General features: G+C 38.2%; 2 protein-coding genes across 3 annotated transcripts in view; one reads left to right on the top strand and one right to left on the bottom strand.

Moving 5' to 3' along the window:
* Positions 1-15,682, bottom strand: part of MASTL (microtubule associated serine/threonine kinase like) — a 32,518-nt gene extending 16,836 nt beyond the window's left edge. For both annotated transcript variants that reach the window (XM_081143876.1, XM_081143877.1), the window contains exons 1-6: positions 15,451-15,682; positions 12,089-12,226; positions 3,796-3,935; positions 3,046-3,134; positions 791-897; positions 405-555 (exon numbers count right to left, since the gene is read on the bottom strand). In XM_081143876.1, coding sequence (XP_081000002.1) covers positions 405-555; positions 791-897; positions 3,046-3,134; positions 3,796-3,935; positions 12,089-12,226; positions 15,451-15,636 — 811 coding nt within the window. In that variant the 5' untranslated portion in view covers positions 15,637-15,682. The remainder of the gene's footprint in view (positions 1-404; positions 556-790; positions 898-3,045; positions 3,135-3,795; positions 3,936-12,088; positions 12,227-15,450) is intronic.
* A 942-nt stretch (positions 15,683-16,624) lies between these two features.
* YME1L1 (YME1 like 1 ATPase) overlaps positions 16,625-19,375 on the top strand; it is a 52,577-nt gene continuing 49,826 nt past the window's right edge. Inside the window, exon 1 of the mRNA XM_081157547.1 lies at positions 16,625-16,836. Within this exon, the coding sequence (XP_081013673.1) occupies positions 16,804-16,836 (33 nt within the window). The 5' untranslated portion in view covers positions 16,625-16,803. The remainder of the gene's footprint in view (positions 16,837-19,375) is intronic.

Genomic DNA, 19,375 nt, shown 5'->3' with positions numbered 1-19,375 from the left:
ATTCAAATGTCAAATGTACTCGCCTCTTATTGTACTTGACTTTGTCTTTTATTGTGTGCTACTTAAAAAAATTATAACTTTTCTTTGACTATTTTATTTCAAAAATCTTTCAGAAATAATTTTACAAAGACATAATGATATTACAGGTACTACATCTTCTCTATGTAAGATTTCCATAGATCCAATATAGTGAAATCTACACAATGGTCATTCTAATGTTATAGATAATTGAAGAATATCTCATTAGCTAGAATTTTTGTTCTGTTGACTTAGAAATCTAGAACAATCCCTGTCAGAAACGGTGTCTACATAATGAAATATAGTAATGCCACAGAGTGTTCAAATTGCATTTTTAAATTGTTAAACTGATATTAGTAATAAACTATCTTTTCTTTTATACTCACATGATTTTAGTAGTTTGCTAGAATAAGGAGTACTGTCCCTTTGATCTATAGACATAGGACAAATTAGTCCTTGAGAAAGCTGTGATGTTTCAGACACATGGACTGAAAGAATACTTGCAGAGTCTTGACTTTTTTCTTCAACTGGTGCGTGCTATTAAAAAGAGAAAGACAAATACAAATGCTAACATTTACCTTCACAAAAACACCACCTAAGTGCATAGATAGTTATACCACCTAAGCAGATTAACTGTTAAAGTGACCTCACATGCTTGATATTTACATTCACTTTGATCATTTATTTAAAAAGAAAAACATTTAATATTTTAAATGATAATCATGAAAGGCAATGTTATGTGATTTTTTTTCTTTTCTTATCAAGTACTTACAAATCCCAAAGAGCTGATGAGAGATAATACTTGTCCTGGGGTTCTTGAATAATCTTGCCTAGGTTTAGCCATTGATGGTGTTATAAGGATATCCATCATATTGATATCTATATATGGAAAGAAAAGTATATGAAATTCTTTAAAAACTTTAACTCTCGCCTGGCCAGCACGGCTCAGTGGTTGAGCATCAACCTAAGATCCAGGAGATCGCAGTCTGATTCCCAGTCAGGGCACATCCCTGGGTTGTGGGTTCCTTCCCAGTTGGGGGTGTGCAGGAGGCAGCCAATCAATGATTCTCACCATTGATGTTTCTATCTCTCTCCCTTCCTCTCTCTGAAATCACTAAAGATATATTTAAAAACAAACAAAAAACTTTAACTGTCATTGACTTAGTCTATAATCATCTGTTCTGAACTTTGCCCTCTTTCCACATTAAATTACTTACAAATTGGCTTGTGTAAGACAAATATACCCAGGAAAGCCAGGCACCATAGAGCAAACATAAAAAACTAAGCAACTGATTGAGATCATTAAAGACTGGTAAAATAGTCTCTTGCTCTGGAATGAATAAAAACCAGTGTAATGACCCAAAGTCTTAGGGTTTCAGGGAGTACTCAGTCACTAAAAAAGAATGTCATCTAACTGGCAGCAAAATAATTCTTGGTAAATCAAATATTAGAAAAGGAGATGGTAAGAAAAACTAAGAAAGAAATCAAAAGATAGTAGGAATATAAGTTAAATAATCTATTTAAGGAAGTAATACAAATTATGGGTTCTTTATGTTAACTAAAATGTGCAAGTGTAGGTCAAGATAGAAACTGACATAGATTTTTACAGGTTTCAGGTGGATAACACTGTAAAATAAAATAATTTAACATCCACACATAATATCATACTATTTTCTCCCTCATGCAGGAGGCAATCAATCCATGTATCTCTCTCCCCTCCTTCCACTCTCTCTAAAAATCAATGAAAAAAATATCCTCAGGCTCGGCCAGGCGTGGCTCAGCGGTTGAGCATCGACCTGGGATCCAGGCGATCAGGGTTCGATTCCCGGTCAGGGCACATGCCCGGTTGTGGGCTTGATCAATGACTCTCTCATCATTGATGTTTCTGTCTCTCTCTCTCCCTCTCCTTTCCTCTCTCTGAAATCAATAAAGATATATTTAAAAAAAAAACAAAAACAAAACAAATTTAAAAAAAAATCCTCAGGTGACAATTAACAACAAAAAACGGTAAGGGAAGTATAGGACATAACTTTGCAAGGGATATAAAACTTTTGTAAAAAATTAAATATATTTTTATTGATTTCAGAGAGAGGGAGAGGGGGAGATAGAAACATCAATGAGTCATTGATCGGCTGTCTCCTGCACACCCCCTGCTGGGGATTGAGCCTGAAAACCGGGGCATGTGCCCTTACTGGGAATTGAACTGCAATTTCCTGGATCATAGGCCCATGCTCAACCACTGAGCCACACCAGCCAGACAGGGATATAACTCTTAAAAACTGAAAATTTGAACTTAACACATTTTATTTATACCCCATATTGATGAAGCAGTAAGTTCTTTTTTTTTTTTTGGCTAGCTTAATAGTGTAAAATGATTCATTTATTATTGTTAATATGTGTGTATGAATTATGTGTTCACTTTCTTTGACCCTTGTTTACCAAAGTCTTATTTGTGGTAAATATATATGAATAAGTTCTTTAGGTATTAACTGTTCATCATGTTATAGTTATTTTAGCCATTTTACTGAAGTTAATTGATCAGAACCAGTTTCAGTAGGGATAAAAAAGTCAAAAGAATAGAAACTGTGAGTTTCTCTTTGAAGATCCAAAGATCTTCAAGGACCTTTGAGGATTTAAAAATAATTATTTCCATTTTTCATCTTTAATTGAAAGAAAGGTAACATCACACCTTTTTAGTCTATTTTAGAACAAATAATCATCAGAAAACAGTGTAAGTTAATGAAATGTTCTGTCTAAAATTTGTTGGAATTTTTTTTTAATCCTCACCTGAGATATTTTTTTATTGATTTTAGAGAGAGAGTAGAGGAGAGAGAGAAACATCAATAGGTTGCCTCCTATAGGTGCCCCAAATGGGGATCTAACCTGAAACCTAGGTAAGTGCCCTGACCTGGAATCGAACCTGCAACATTTTGGTGTATGGGATGACACTCCAACCAGCTGAGCTACCTGGCCAGGGCTAAAATTTGTTGGATTTTTAAAAAGGTACTTACCTGTTATTTTTCTTACCTCTATTCAAAGTAACTTTGGAAAGGCCAAAATCTGTTAGTTTAATATGACCTTCATTAGAAATAAGCATATTGTCTGGTTTCAAATCCCTGCACGAACAGAAAAAAAACATGGATGACTAAAAGAGCTAGTACTAATGTTAGAATTTTCTGGGGGAGGGGAGTTACAGAAGTCTCACACTCTATTTTCTTTAAAATAAGGCACTCATTGGTGGCTTTGAAACTGTAGAAAAGTCTAAAAAGCAAATCACCTTTTGTATGTATGAATCTACAACAAAGTTAATGGATTTAATGGTTATCTTTTGCATTGTTCATTAGATAGTCCATTAAAAGAAATCAGCCTCATTGGAAAAAATAAAGCTTAGGCCAGGTCAAAATCCTACTTATCTCTTTCAAGAATGTTAAGATCAAGCTTTCATAGAGCAGAGCCACTAAACCTGACTTTCTTTGCACAGAGCAAAACATTGTAAATCAACTGGGATTATAAAATATAGTACTTTTGTATGATGGTAAAGGAATGGGAAAATGATTCAATATTCGTTATGATAAAATGGTATACTTATGCTCAAAGCAATGTATTATAAAAACACAAGGAGACGAAGGAAGAGTTGATGGAATCTATTAATTTGTATATGTCAGTAACAGACTTAAAATAACCTGGATATGTGGGCAAGTGGTTATGCAAATATTTACAACATAATGGGATTATTTGTGTTTTTAAGTAATAGTCCAGAGAAAAGTCAGTTTATACCTGTGAATGATTCCATGTCTGTGAAGGTAATCTAGAGCCAATGCCACTTCAGAAATATATTTCACAGCCATCTGTTCATCAAAATAACCATATATATGTAGGAGAGACTTGACATCTCCACCAATAAGATATTCCATTAGCTATCAAAAAGGAACATAAATGTTGCAAAATAAAACCAATATAATAACATTAAAATTTATATCATTTGAGCATCACAGTTACATATTTTGAGCATGGTTCTGAATGAAATACATTTTCTTGGTACTCCTCAGTCTGCATTAATACCAGGTATGATCATGTTGCCATATAGTTTTTAAGATATAAATTAAACTGTTTAGTCTGAACAAAAATTCAGACTCAACAGAAAGGTATAATAGTAGAATGATTTACCATATATTCTTCATGTAGATTAACCCATTGTTAGCATTTTGCCAAACTGACTTTCTTCCTCTCCACATAAATGACTATAATAATACTTGTTAATCATTAAGATAATTGTTACATAATAAACATAACAATTATTAACATCAGTAACACATAAATGCATGCATTTTTGTTCAGACTAAACAGTTTAATTGAAAAACTATATGGCAATATTAGCAACTGGTATTAACATATAACTTAAACCTCTGCTGAATAATTTGAGAGTAAGTTGAAGATATCATGACCCTTCGCTACTAAATTCTTAATCATGTATCTGCTAACAAGGATGTTCTCACACACTATGGCATAATATAATTCTGAGATCTTAACCCTAATATGATGCTGTTTTTATTGTCCATATTCACATATCTCTGATCTCAATATTGTCCCCGAGAGCATCTCTCCCCATCCCCCATGCCTAAGCATGGGATTTAGTTGCCACATCTCTTTTAGTGTCTTTTAATCTTAAACAGTTATTAGCTTTTTTGGGGGGAGGGGGGTAGTGGGCGGCAGTCTTTCATGCCATCTAATAATTTCCTTATGATTCAATTCAAGTTATGCATCTTTGGCAGGAATACTACATTAGCGATGTTGAATCCTTCTCAGTGACCCCCACCAGGTGAGATACTCAACTAACATCAGTGTGTTCTATTACTGGTGTTGTTAACTTTGATCACTTAAAGTTGTGACTTCCAGATTTCTTCATTGAAAAGTACAAAAGTACTTTTCCCCCTTTGTAATTAATAATTAATCTGGGGGAGATACTTTGATATTTTATAAATAACCTGTTTCCCAACAAACTTCATGCAATGATTTTAGCATTATGTAACTACAGATGATTCCATTATTGCTATGTGTGGTTGCAAAGTTCTATTATTCCTTTTATACATACAGGTTATTATTCTAAAATTTTCTATAGTTTTAAACTATAAAATACTGCCTACTAAGAACTTAATAAAACAAGGTCATTTCTTTCATCCGTAGGTTAATAATCTCCCTGGTACATAGAAGTTAGTCGATATTTGTTGCTGCGATCAATCACTGAAACATTTATTAAGCACAGGATCTGTGCTACATACTGTGCTAGTACTGGGAATTAAGCATGAATAAATGTAGTCATTCCCCTGAAGAGTTTATAGTTCAATAGTAGGGAAATAAGCAAACGGATACTGTATTTGAGCTTATGAGATGCTTATTTGCTTGTATCCTCAACAACAGTGATTACCAATCCTTTTCATCTTTGTCAGTCTATTTTATGGAATTCATAAAATCTAAGAAAGAAAAGGTGGACCAGTTTAAATGTTTATTTATATGGAGATGTAGCATCTTTACACATTATTTTTGGCCTTTTCTATTTCTTCTGTGAACCACTTCTATTCTTTGCCCACTTTCTACTGGGGTTTTTATCCTTTTTTATTGATTTGTAAAATCTCTTTACATAGTAGTAAAATTAGTCCTTTGTTTGTATTTATTTTTTAAAAATATATCTTTATTGATTTCAGAGAGGGGAAGGAAGAGGGAGAGAAAGATGGAAACATCAATGATGAGAGAGTCATTGATGAGCTGCCTCCTGCATGCCCCCGACTTCGGATAGAGCCCACAACCTGGGCATGTGCCCTGACAGGGAATCGACCTCTGATCTCCTAGATCCTAGGCCGATGCTCAACCACTGAGCCACACCTGGCCGGGCTGTCTGTTTTGGACAATAAATATTTTCTCCAAACATGTCATTTGACTATGTATATAGTATTTTGTGTCATGTTTTAAAATTTAAGTAAGTTTTATGTTGTACTTAGTAAGTCTTGCACCATTCTATGATTATAAAAAATAGTGATATCAGTTTTCTTCTTGTACTTTTATGGATTTCCCCTTTCAGTAGAAATCTCTGATATAAAGGGGGAACAAATGCACCTACCTCTATATCAGGTTTCATACCCACACAGAGAATTATGTCAAGTGACTTCAAAAAACAGAACTTGAAAGTATATCTCAAGGACAAAAAGAACTACAAAGAAATCCTAAATCGAATCCAGTTGTTTTAGTGTAAAACAATATTAGTATTGTTATTTTGAAAATATTAGACATACATATATTGCATGTTAAAGCAAATAAGTAATTTTGTTAATATTATTAGGATCTTAGATTCTCAGGGTAAAAAAAATACATATTTTTCCCTCCAAACATTTTTATAATTTATATATTTTTCAAGATGTTAAGCAAAAATTCTATGATTTCCATGGAAGAAAATGTCAGTATGAATTCATATTATATTTTCCTCTTTCTATAAAAATATGTCTCTCCTAGTCTGTCCACTGAAAAGGCCTAAAAGAAATGCCTACTGGCAACGGGCTTTACTAATCACTATTACCTAGACTGTGGTCTCTAAACACTATTTCCCATTTCCCAATAAAAGTAGCTAGACTTCCTTGCCCAGGTCTAGTACAGGACACATACAAAATATTCCTTAAGTATCTTGTCATGCCAGAAAGAAAGGACGCTATCAGAATGCTGGGACAGTATAAAAAGATAATTAAACAAAGAGGTTCCCACTCACTAAAGATAGGACAATTTAAATTTGACTACAGTGGATTAAATCACATACAACCTATGTTATAAATCTATACAATTTCATAAATTCATAAAGATGCTTAATAAAAACTAAAACTATAAACATTTGGAAGCAGCTCTTCTGAAAACTGGTGATGAAAGGGAAAGTATCAAGCACTAATCCTGCTTTCCTCATAAAAGCTGTACTTCAGAGTAATAATTGGATGATAAGGGGAAATTCTTTATAGAAGAATTCCAGCTAATCAGAGCTAAAGCAATAATAAAAATGTAAAAATCATCATCTTTAAGCCTTAATAAGATAATGTATCCAGGCAATGAATCAAAGGATGCTAAAACCCTTCCATGAAAGGTTGATCAGGTTCATTAGGTTAATCTTTAGATTTTTGTGTATGTTTAACCATTTTCATAAGAAATGCTTTCATCTTTATGTTCCTGTTCCTAGAATAGCACCTGACACATAATAGTCAATTACATTTTTATTATTGTGGCTAAGTTCAGTCATACCTTATCTTTTTTCCTCAAAATAGCTTCCCATTTCTAGGAAATCTTTTGTTTTTGTCTAAACCTGTGCTCCTCACACTTCAATGTGCCTGAGGATCGTGGAGTGGGACTTGAGATTCTGCATTTCTAATAAGCTCCCAGATGATGATGAGTTTCCTTGGCTGTGGACCATGCTTTGGGTATCAAGGATCTAAATCAGTGATGAAGTTAGTAGATAAGATATGATCTCCTATCCAATTTCAGGAATAGGAAAAAAAAAATTATAGCTGTTTACTCATTCCACTCGTTTTAGGACACAGAATTGAAAAAAAATCTAACACACTGAGCATGTTGACCTAGCCTATCAACCACCACTGTTAGAGTAGGGTTGTGGAAACCCCTGGCTGCCATAGGGCTAAGTCAGGATTGATGCCACAGCCAGTCACAGCATTGGGGAAGACACATATGTTGCCTAGGAAACAGTATGTGGTAAAGGTAGCAGAGAGCCCCAATAAGAATTAAAGGATCAAATAGTTCCCTACCTGCTTTGGAAATGACATACAATGTTCCCTTCTTTTTCTGTAAAGAGGCAGATAGTATATATTTTTAGGCTTTTGTTAGCCACATGGTCTGTTGGTACATGAGAGTAGACAATATGTAAACAAAAGGAAGAGGTTATTTGTGTTCTAATAAAACTTTATTCACTGCAATTCAAATTTCATATAATTTTCACGTATCATAAAATATTATTCTTCCTTTGATCTTTTACCAACATTTAAAAAATGCAAAAAGTATTCTTAGTTCACAGGCTATACAGAAACAGGTCAGATTTGGGACATAGTTTGTCAACCACACTGGCTTAAAAGAAGGAAAGTCAATTATTCTTATCCTTTGGTTTTCATTTTCTTACTGCTACTATATATTTTTTAACCCACTCAAAAAGTGCATATTCCTAAAAAGTAGACCCCCATCTCATGCTTTCTCAGAGCATAGGGATCTTCTGAGGGGCTGTTTTTAAGCTTGCTCTGAGGGTGAATTCCAATACAAATTGGTTATCTTCACACCAACATCTTTCCCCAACATTATCAGGTATTATCTCCCACAGAGGTCATTACAACCACATACTGCAATTCATGCTAAGGTATTTATTAGAGCGAGTTGTTTAGAATAATAAACCCCAACCAAACAGTTAAATAGAAATTATGGAATTCATAAATAAATCTGTGTGATTTTATCAGGTCACCACTTTACTAAGTGGAAAAACACTGGTAGAAAAATAGTATTTACAATATGATCACATTTGATGCATTAATTAAACAATTGGTTTGTAACATTTAACATGAGTCTAAATATACTCACAGATTTACTGAAAGATTAGAAATATATTTAACCCCGAGGTACCAAAGGAGTTTTAGAATAGACTCTATTTTTATAATGTATCCTAAATGACCAGGTCTATAGTTTGAAGCTGTGTATCATGTTCTTCAATATTAGAGATCTGCTCAATCTAAGTTTTGGGTATAGCAAAAGTTGAAGTGTGGCACAATTATGTTCCACTGAGATGCAAGAGAGCTTTAGCATATCAACGATAAAGGGCTTACACTCTTAAGGACAGTCAGATCACAAATGGAATGAGCCTTCTGTTGATAAATATAAATCCCAGGTCTAAAATCTACATGCTGAAGTAAAATTCACCCACAGAAAACCACTTGTACATACTAAACAGAAGCTATTGGAGTTACCAAAGTTAATCCACAGACCATCTCTGAAGTCAGAAGGACTTGTAGCATTTGTAGTCAAAATATCTGCCATCCTCACCTCTTCCTGCCTGCCCCCCTCCAATTCATTGGAATTAAATAGAGTGTAAGCTGCTCCTTTAAATGAAAAGCAAGCACCTCTCAAACTCCACACCCTCCAAATCCACCCCTTCCTAATATCTTTCTTATTATACACGAAACTTTAATATTTCTGTTATGTGTCTATTTTCCCCCTATTTATTGGATTTATCAGGGTGACATTGGTTAACGAAATTACACAAGTTTCAGGTGCACAATTCTACAACACATGGACTGTACACTGTATTGTGTTCATCACCCCAAGTGAATTCTCCGTTCATCATCATTTATTCTCCTATACCCTCTTCCACCTCTCTCCCGCCCCACCAATCACCACACTGTTGTCTGTGTCCATGAGTTTTTCTCGTATTTATATGTCCTTTTCTTATCAAGTAAGTTTATCACTATGTGCCACACATTGTTATTCAGGCTTTATATTAACCTACTGAAATTTCATAACAACCTTTGAGATAGATATCTCATTTTGTAGACATGTCATTTGATGATAGGAATACAATCTGAGAACTGTCTTTATGCATTTTTGTCGTTGTACAAACATCACAGAGTGCACTTACAGAAACCTAGACAGTACAGCCAACTACACACCAAGGCTATATTGTACAACATATTGCTCCTAGGCTATAACCCTGTACAAAACAACATGCGATTAAATAGAGCAGAAAAGAAAATGAAGCGATCAAGAGAGGCAGTAAACTCGAGATTATGAGAGTGCTACTGGAGTAACTAACACAGCATACTGTTTTACCACAAACTTTTTTTTTATAAGTAGAAAGAGTATATTGTAAAATAATTATAAAAAGTATAGTATAGTAAGTACATAAGCTGGTAACATAGTCACTCATTATCATTATAAAGTATTATGTACTGTACATTATTTTTTCCCTCTGATTTAAAAAAAAAATTTTATTTAAAAGATTTTTTTTCCATCACCATTTATTCCCCCTATACCTTCTTCCACTTCTACCTCCCTGCAACTGTACTGTACATTATTATATGTGCTATACTTTTATATGACTGGCAGTGTAGTAGGTTTGTTACCCCAGCATCATCACAAACACATGAGTAATGCACTGTGCTATGAAGTTGCAAGGTCACTAAAAGATAGGAATTTCTCAGCTCCCTTAACATTTTATGAGATCACTGTGCTATATATAGTCTGCTATTGACCAAAATGAACAACACATGATTAATTTTATGTGAACTTAGCTAAGCCACGGTACTCAGATTATTTGGTGAAATATCAATCTAAATGTTGCTGTGAAAGTTTTTTTTAGATGAGATTACATTTAAATCTGTAGATTTTGAGTAAAAGGTGTTTACCCTCCTTAATGTGGTTGGGCCTCATCCAACCAGTTCAAGGCCTTAAGAAGAAAAAAAAAAGACAGAAGTGTTGTCCTCCACCTGTAGCCGCCGCCCCCATCCACACCCTAGCCAAAAAGAGGGAATTCTGCCTCTACATTGCTTTTGGATTGGAGCTGCAATGTCAACTTGTTAGGGGCAGAAATAGAACAATGGGGACTAACTATAGTTGTAAGAAATATTAATCATGCTCTGTTAACTGGGATTGTTCTGTTCTGATTAGAGAAAGCATTCTGATCTGTCTGAGAGCTGTATGCCCTGAGACATGGGAATTAACCTCGGAATGCAGCCCATTCTCCTGTTCCGAGTACTGCCTATCATCATGGAAGATTACCAACCTTGTGGCAGAAACAATGGAGGTGCCCATCCTTTGCGACCCCCAGCCCGCACTGCTTGTAACCTGTAACCATTATACTTCGCCTACTTCCCCATGCCAGTAGTTCCTACTTTCCCATGGAATCTTTGTCCTTCTACCCAATATAAGCAGCTGGCTTATGAGGGGAGATAGAGCAGATTTTTGTGGATGACCTGCTGCTCCTCCATACTGCCCACATTACTGGAGTAAGTGCTCATGTATGATTCAACTCTGTCTCTGCTTAACAGGCTCAAATGGTGACAGGCAGCCCTGACCTATTCTTTGTCTGGTTTCAAACTCTTTCCTGGATTTACAGCCTGCAAGCCTACCTTGCAGATTTCAGACTGGCCAGTCCCCACAATCACTGAGGGCAATTCCTTAAAATAAACCTCCCCCTTCTCTCTCCAACCCCCCATTCTTTTTCTCCAGAGAAGTGTGACTAATAGGACAGGTAAGGTAACTTGGCCAAAGCTAGTACAGTGGAACCTTAATTCTCGAACTTAATTTGTTCAGGAAGGCTGTTCGAGAAGCGATTTGTAATGTAAATTGAATTCATTCATTCCAGACCCCCAAATGATTCCGTTTTAATCTTCCTTATATACAGTACATGTCTAATGCACTGTTTAATCTATAAACAAACACTTTTTTTCTTAAGTCAATTGAATCACCGTCTACTGGCCTTAAACAAATCACTTTCAGCACTCGTTCCAGCATGTCTTCTAAGAAGTCAACGTGAGGCATCTTTGCTTTTTCACTTATCACTGCCTCTGAAATGCTATCACAGGCTAACTGCTTTTCCTTTATTCAAATCAACAACAGTTTTTCTTCCTCTTTAGTTGCCTATGATCATGTTTCTTTCACACCCTTAGCAACATTAGCACTCTTGATGGCCTCTTTATGTTTTAAAATTGTGCTAATCATCAATTTCACCAACAACAAAAGCAAAAAAAAACCCACAAAAATATTCACAGCACATTTTCCTCAGAGATTCTGACTCAAATTCTCTACTTTGTGGCCCGAGAGACACCTTTTGTCATGCTGACGTATCAGCATGAAAGGGTTGTTCAACAAATGACATAATTTTCCCATAAACAACTTGGTAGAGAACCGAATTGTTTGAGAACGGAGGTTTGACTGTAAATGCAAGAGCTGGAATTTAAACCCATGTAATCTGAGCCCAGAGACTTTAGTCTTAAGTCACTGGGTTCAGTGATTGCTGATTGAAGACAAAAAAGTAAAACTGTTTACTCACCAAGTAGACATTGTTTGCTGACTGCAGTGAATAGTACAAATGGACAATGAAAGGACTTTTGCTTAGGGCTAGTGCATCCCTCTCAGCTTGTACCTGATGAGTCATATTTTTGTTGATCATGTCTGCTTTTTTGACAACCTACAGTAGATAACATGACGACAGACATTCATTTTATTTTTTAATTACAAATTGTTCTCAGGGTTGAAATTACCATCATGAAACAACAAGAGAGAGAAAAAACATACATGTCATTTGTACCTCACATCGCCATCAGGAAACTGCCAGAAAAAGTTAATATGGAAAAAACAAAAGCAGAACATTTCAACATAGAATTGCTTATCTTGATATTAAGTTTCAGAAGTATTACATCCCTTTTGAAAAGGAAAAAGAAGTAAACAAATGCTCCTTGATTGCTCTGCATATTAGTAGGGACAAAAAAAGTTTCTGTTCTGCTCCTTTTTTTGTTGTTGTTAACCCTCGCTGGAGGTTATTTTTTTCCATTGACTTTTAGAGAGAGGGGAAGGGAGGGAGGGAGGAAAAGAGAGAGAAACATCGACGTCTCTCACAACAATTGGGCCCAACTGGGGATGGTATCGAACCCTGCAACCCAGTTATGTGCCCTTGACCGGGAATTGAACCCACAACCCTTTGGTGTGCAGGCCGACACTCTTAACCTAAGCCACACTGGCCAGGGCATGTTCTGCTCTTCTTATAACAAAGTAAAAGATAGTAACATTCCTAATAGCTCACAGATAACCAGGAACCTTGGCACAGAGAAATAGTAACTAATATACAGGGTGTCCCAAAAAAATGTATACACACACTTTGAATAATCATAAAGGCAGTGTTCATTAAAATACATTTCATTTTCAAAATTGAACTATCAGCTGTTAAAGTGTGTATACGCACTGCCTTTATAATTATTCAAAGTGTGTGCATACATTTTTTTGGGACACCCTGTATATGTTTTTTACTCCCGATTCTTTGAGGGATGGAAATAGAATCAGAAAGAGGGAGAATGTAGAAAGTTTGCCTAGAGAATAAAATCTTAAGAATGGTAAGAACTACTAAAACTTAGTCTCAAATACTGTCTTACAAAAAATAACTAATCACTTTTTTCACATTTCAAGGTAATTGGTACAGAGGCAAAACTATAATCTACATTAAATGTGGAGCCCTAACTAAATAGTCAGTAACACTGAGATCAAGTTCCAGAACTATCTCAAGGAAAAGAAGGCATGTTACTTCCAAAGATTCATTAGAGTATTTAATAAAATCATGAATACATTGTAAATTCCAACCTTACATCCTTACCATAAGAAAACTGTGGGAAATTGGCAAAGCCAGTTTGTAACATGATTTCACCTATCATCCCACTAGAATAGAAATTTTATTTGGGCAGGTTTGTTTTGTTCACCAATGTAGCCCAGATCCTACAAATGAAGCGGGTGCTCAATAAATACTGAAAAATGAATTGGTGTTTTCATTTCAACAACTGATAATGACTGATTAGTAAGTACAGTAGAAGGAAAAGCAAAACATCTTGGGAACACAGGAAGCAAGGAAGAGTTAATTTCAATGGGATGGGTCTGAAAGGTCAGGGAATGTTTGAAGGGGGGCTAAGATGAATCTTAATACATAAATAAGAAGAGAAGGGTAGAAGTAATTAAGGAGGAAGCAAAATAAACATAAGCCCAGAAGGAAGACAAAATGCAGAATTTAGGGACTAGTCAATTGTCTGGAGTGGCTAGAACACAGGATATGTGGAAGATATGCGTGGAAGTTTAGAGCCAGAATGAAGCAGGAATGTTTTTTCTTCTTTTCTCTTTTTTTTAAATGAATGCTTTTCTAAGGAGTTTGGACTTTAGCTTGTATGCCACAGCCTAAGGAAGGGATGAAAAAATAAAACAGTGATTCCAGTTAGGGGGCTATTCCAATTGACCAGGTATGGAAATGAAGGCCTGTTGAACCTCAAAAACATGTCAAGTGGACAAAGACCAAAGACCATATAGTGTATGATTCTATTTACATGCAATGTCCAGAAAAGACAACCTATAGAGATAGAAAGTAGATTGTTAGTTACCTCGGAGGGGTGTAAACGGCAGTAGGCACTGCAAATGGGCAGGAGAAATCTTTTGGGGGCGGTAGAAATGTTCTAAAATTGGACTGTGGTGGTGGTTACCCAATCTTTAATTTACTAAAAAACCAAATTGTATTTTTAAGAAGGAAGAAAGAGAGAATGAATTAAAGAGGAGGAAGACAAAATGAAGGGCAAACTTGGGGAGGGGATGGAAAGGGTAATAATGTGAGACAACTTACAAGACTGGGTGAGAAGATAGGATACACAGATGAGGCAGACTGCCTAGCCAGGCCTGGCTCAGCGGCTGAGCATCGACCCAGGATCCAGGACATTGCGGTTCGATTCCTGTTCAGGGCACATGCCCAGGTTTCTGCTCGATCTCCAGTGGGGGCCATGCAGGGGGCAGCCGATCAATGACTCATCATTGATGTTTCTATCTATCTCTCCCTCTCCCTTCCTCTCTCTGAAATCAATAAAGATATATTAAAAAAAAAAGATGAAGCAGAGGAAAGTTAAATGACTCAGGTTATGACAGGGATGATGGTGGTGGTATTAAAAGGAGGTTCAGAGTTTAGGTAGTTAGGTGGCGAGAACTGGTTAAGGTTAGGCGAGTACAATTTGGAGATGCCTGCTAGACATTTACATAGCAATGTCCAACAGAAAGTTGAAACTTTCTCCTGCCACTCAGACTGCTGCTTCTTCCCTTTATCATGTCCACTAATTGCTGAAACTGTGAGATTGGATAAGCAAGAATGGCCCGAACAGCTTCAAACACATTGAAAGCTCTTGAATGCTTGTGAAATGCTATATACTGCTGCAAGGATAAAAGACTGATTTAGGACATATTTCAGTTTCGTCTTTGAATAAAAATACATTCTAGATTTATAATGGAAGGTTTGATGAGAAAAAAACTAGGCTGTTTAATGAGATCTTCTGGTCACGTAGTAGGCCAAAAATTAATTTTGATCAAACTGATGTAATTAAAACATAATTTGGAAAATAACTTTTTCAAATATTAAGTTGCAAACTTAATCCTTGTAAAGGCCAAATCCGTATAAAGGATTGAGAAGTTCCGGCGTCTCCTAAGCATTCGCGGTGTGAAGGGAAGGGCGTGGCCGAGACGACCGACTAGCCTGCGCCGACGTCACCCCAGGTGAGAAGTCAGCAACCAGGCCGCTCAGTCTAGTTGCTCCCGCGGCCCTGGGGCCTGCTCAACTCAGGGGGCAGACATAAGGGCCGAAGGGCCGGACTCTTTCCCTTGCTTTACTCCTTGACTTCTTACCTTGACCGCATACAACTTGCCGCCTTTCTGTCCCAGATACACCTTCCCAAAGGCGCCACGGCTAATGGGCTTCACTATGGTGAATTCCTCAATGGAGGGAGGTCTTGGCACCGAGATGCTATTCACGCATTTCCCTGCAGCCGAGCCTTTTCCACTCTCCATCTCGCCCCCCGCGGTGGGCTCCATTGCAGGCAGCCCCAATTGAAGCCGGCAGCAGCCGCCAAAGTCCCTGTCCCAGCCCCAACTCCCGCCAACTGGGTTCAAAGTAAGGCTCCGCCCAGGCCGCCCGCAGGCCGTGACGTCACCACGCCGCCGCGCTTGCGGAGTCCAGCCCTGCGCGGCCCCATTTCTGTCACTTCCCCTTCGAAGACGCTGAAGGACCCAATAGGCGCGGCGGCCCGGACGCTGGGAAATTCTCCAACCAACCACTGCCCTCCAGGGCAGGGACCACTGCGCACTTTGTCAGGAGAGGGGGTGGGTAAGGCGGTGCCGCAAAAAATAAAAGGGACATCGGGTACCTGAATCTGAATCGCGGGATCTGAAGAGTTTACTCCCGACCTTCAAAGGAGGCTTTTGGGACCCTGACTTTGCTTTTTCGTTTTTAACTCCTTGTCGACTTACCCTCTTCCCCTCCACGCCCCCCGAATTGTAAACCGTTTGTGTTTGTTCTGGAAAATGGTGGCTAGTGAAATCGTAGACGCGGAGAAACTGGAACAGCAGGAATGGGGCGGTGGCCCTGTAACCTGATATTTTAACAGGATGTAACTTGCCTGACTGAAGCAGATTCGCATCAAGAATTAGAATTTTCTACTTATTGTGAGGCAGATAAAGAACACTAACTTGTAACACAAGACCTCACAGCTCACTCTGTTCCAGTCGGGACACAATTCATTGCATAAGGAAGCAGTGGAAAGGTTTAACAGGGCGGATGCCAGTCCCTAAAAAAAAAAGGAAAAATACAGCCAGAGAACTACTGAGGTCAGCAAATGTGCTATTCAACATCAACATCAACTACTTCGGGGTCCAGCAGCACTGGCAGAAACACCACCGGAAGAGGCCGAGTGCAGCCGTACGCCAAGATAGGCGGTGCTCCCCTGCCCCGGAAGTACTGTTGCGTTAGCGCTTTGCTTTCCGCCTGCCTCGGAAGTACTGTTGCGTTACAGCTTTGCTTTCCGGGGCAGATTGTCGATGCAGCAGCTGTAGGAAGGGGCGGCCATCTTCCGTTTCTAGGAAGAGCGCGGGTAAGGGGAGGGAGAAAAAGAAGGGGGGAAAAGGGCTCAGCGCCTCCCTGCCTGGCGGTGGACGGAAGGTCAGTTTCAGCAGGCGGGTGAGGTCGCTGAGGGCCCGGAGGAGATGTTTTCCTTTTCGAGCACTGTGCAGCCCCAGGTGAGTCCCGGCATCTAGTCCATCTGTCCCCAATCTCCTACCCCCCATCACCGCCTGCGTCTGTTTGCCATTTGCTTTTCTTGGAAGCGGTTTCTCTTAAGGGATCGTTGGAGGGAAGCGATTAGATCGACACAAGTTCTGGGGGCGAGAACGAATCAGGGGTATCGCAGAGAGTAAAGGGCAGACGGTGAAGCAGTGGCATGATATAAGCGTGATGGAGAGCTTGCCTTGTTGAGTTGATTGCGTGGAATTTTTGCTAGAGGATCCATCAGGCATTGTTTAGTGCCGGACATTCAGGGGGTGGAGATTGGATGGCGGAGACGTCTTTGCCATAGATGTGGAGGAAGCAAGTATTTACTTTTCTGTTTTTGCCCCCTCCGATCCCCTATTTTTTCTTTCCCTTTAAATGGAATTTAACAGAAACATACTGTAATAATTGGAATAATGTGCCACAACGTTTTTTTTTGGACCATAAATGACTAACAAATGGGTATTTTCAAGTTATTGGCTGCCTGTAGTTAGTTAAATTTTGATTCAGCTTCCAAAGATGGGGCAGAGAAAAATGATTTCGAAGGTTTTTCCATTATCTTCTCTTACAACAAATCACTTGTATCAATGTTTTGTTTTTGGTTTATTTTTAAATCTCTTTTCATAGTAACATTTTCTGCTTGGCTATTGTTGGCCATGTATCTTCACATGTTTTTCACGTGGTCTTTTCTCTGTGTCATTTTGAAAAGTTTTTTTTCTTGAGAGTTCTTACAGTTTTGCAAATGGGTTTTGAAAACATTCAGATTTTAAAATAATTTTTTGAATGCTCTTTAGTTTCTTGGTTTAAACATATAATTATGCCCTGGCAGATGTGATGTCTTCCTGTGCATCAAAAGGTCTTGGTTTGGTTCCTGGGCAGGGCACAAACCCAGGTTTTGGGTTCGGTCCGGGTTGGATTTATGTACAGCATCAGTAGGTGTTGCTCTCTCTGTCTCCCCCTCCCTCTCCCTTACTCTGTCTCTAAAGTAAAAAAGTATATATATTTAAAAAAGCCATATAATTATGTTCCTTTGTGTAATTTGTACATTCTTGGGTTTTGTGTTGTTTGTTTTGCTGGATAATAGAAAATAGAAGTGATTATTTACTGGGAACCAGTAATGTGCCAGGTAAAAAAAGCAAATGTAGGATCTTGATGCTGATGTGAAGTAAAAGATGAGTAGGAGTTAGTCAAATGAAGAATGAATTGGAGCCCTGGCTGGTTGTGGCTCAGTTGATTGAGCATCCTCCCATGCACCCAGAGGTAATTGGTTGGGTTCTTGGTCAGGGTACATACCTGGTTCAGGGCTCAGTCCCCAGTAAGGGGCATGCAGGAGGCAGCTAATAGGCAGGACTGGACATATTTTCAGTTAAGAATGCTACCTCAGTGAATCCAGAAGAGGGATAATGCACAATTAAAGTAGCTTTGGTTATGGAAAGAAGGGGATGAGGTTTATTTTGGGGAAAATAGAATTTCATGAGGGATTGGATTTGAGGGGTAATGGGAAGAGGTGTTTCTTGTTTGATCAGCTGCGTGCATGAAGGCATTATTTACCAGCATGACAATGTGTGGAGAATTACCAGTTGTTTGAAAAAGAAGTTAGACTTGGCCTATTAAACCTTTTGAAATTGAACTTCAAGAAGTTTACGTCAAGAAGGCCCTATTTTAGGAGAATTTATCAACAGGTAGATGGAGAGTTAGTGGTACATGATGTTGATAGAGATTTTTTAATATAGGTAGTTTGAACCAGGCTTAGACGTATAGGACCCTTATGCATTTTATGCTGTGAGAGTTGGTAAACATATTTGTAATTCTTAGTTGCTTAATTGGATAAATACATTTGAATTTAAACTGTAAAGTTAGGAAAGACACAGAAGGTAAACTTTTTCATTGAAGAGATCAAACCAGAATTCTAGTCAAGATAGTGATTAGATCAGTGCTGTACTCTTCCACAACCATATCAAAATTACAACTAAACTACACAACAACCATAATTCATGACCGCCTGAAGTCTAGCTGAACAGAAGTCCTATAACTAAGGATATACAGAAGCCACAGTGAGACTGATAGGAGGTGGAGATGCGGAATTGGCTGTTCCCATACCCACCTGTGGTGGTTAAAAATCGGGAGGGATATCTCAGCTCTGGAGGTTCCCCTGAGGATTAAGGGGTCCCAGCTCCACATCAGGTTCCCAAGCCCAGGGTTCCAGTGCCTGGAAGAGAAGTCCCTATAACTTCTGCCTGTGAAAACCAGTGAAGATTGTGGCTGAGTGAGATGGAAGGCTGCTGGAGACCCAGGTGATCCTCTTAAAGAGTCAAGGCAGACTTAATTTAGACTCACTTGCTCTGAACTCAAGTACTGGAGCAGCAGCTTAAAAGGTGCCAGGGACATATGGGAGGAATGACATGTTCTGGCTTCAAGGTGAGCACTGGAGGGGCAGCTTTTGCCCAGATAGAGTGCTGGTAGAGGTCTTTGTGGCTTTGCTGAGGCCCTCCCTACCCCCCAGCCAGCAGG

This window comes from Miniopterus schreibersii (genome assembly GCF_964146895.1).
Source record: "Miniopterus schreibersii genome assembly, chromosome: 1".
NCBI classification, from domain to species: Eukaryota; Metazoa; Chordata; class Mammalia; order Chiroptera; family Miniopteridae; genus Miniopterus; species Miniopterus schreibersii.
Note: the sequence above shows the minus strand (reverse complement) of the source record. Positions and strands in the feature narration are given on the sequence as shown.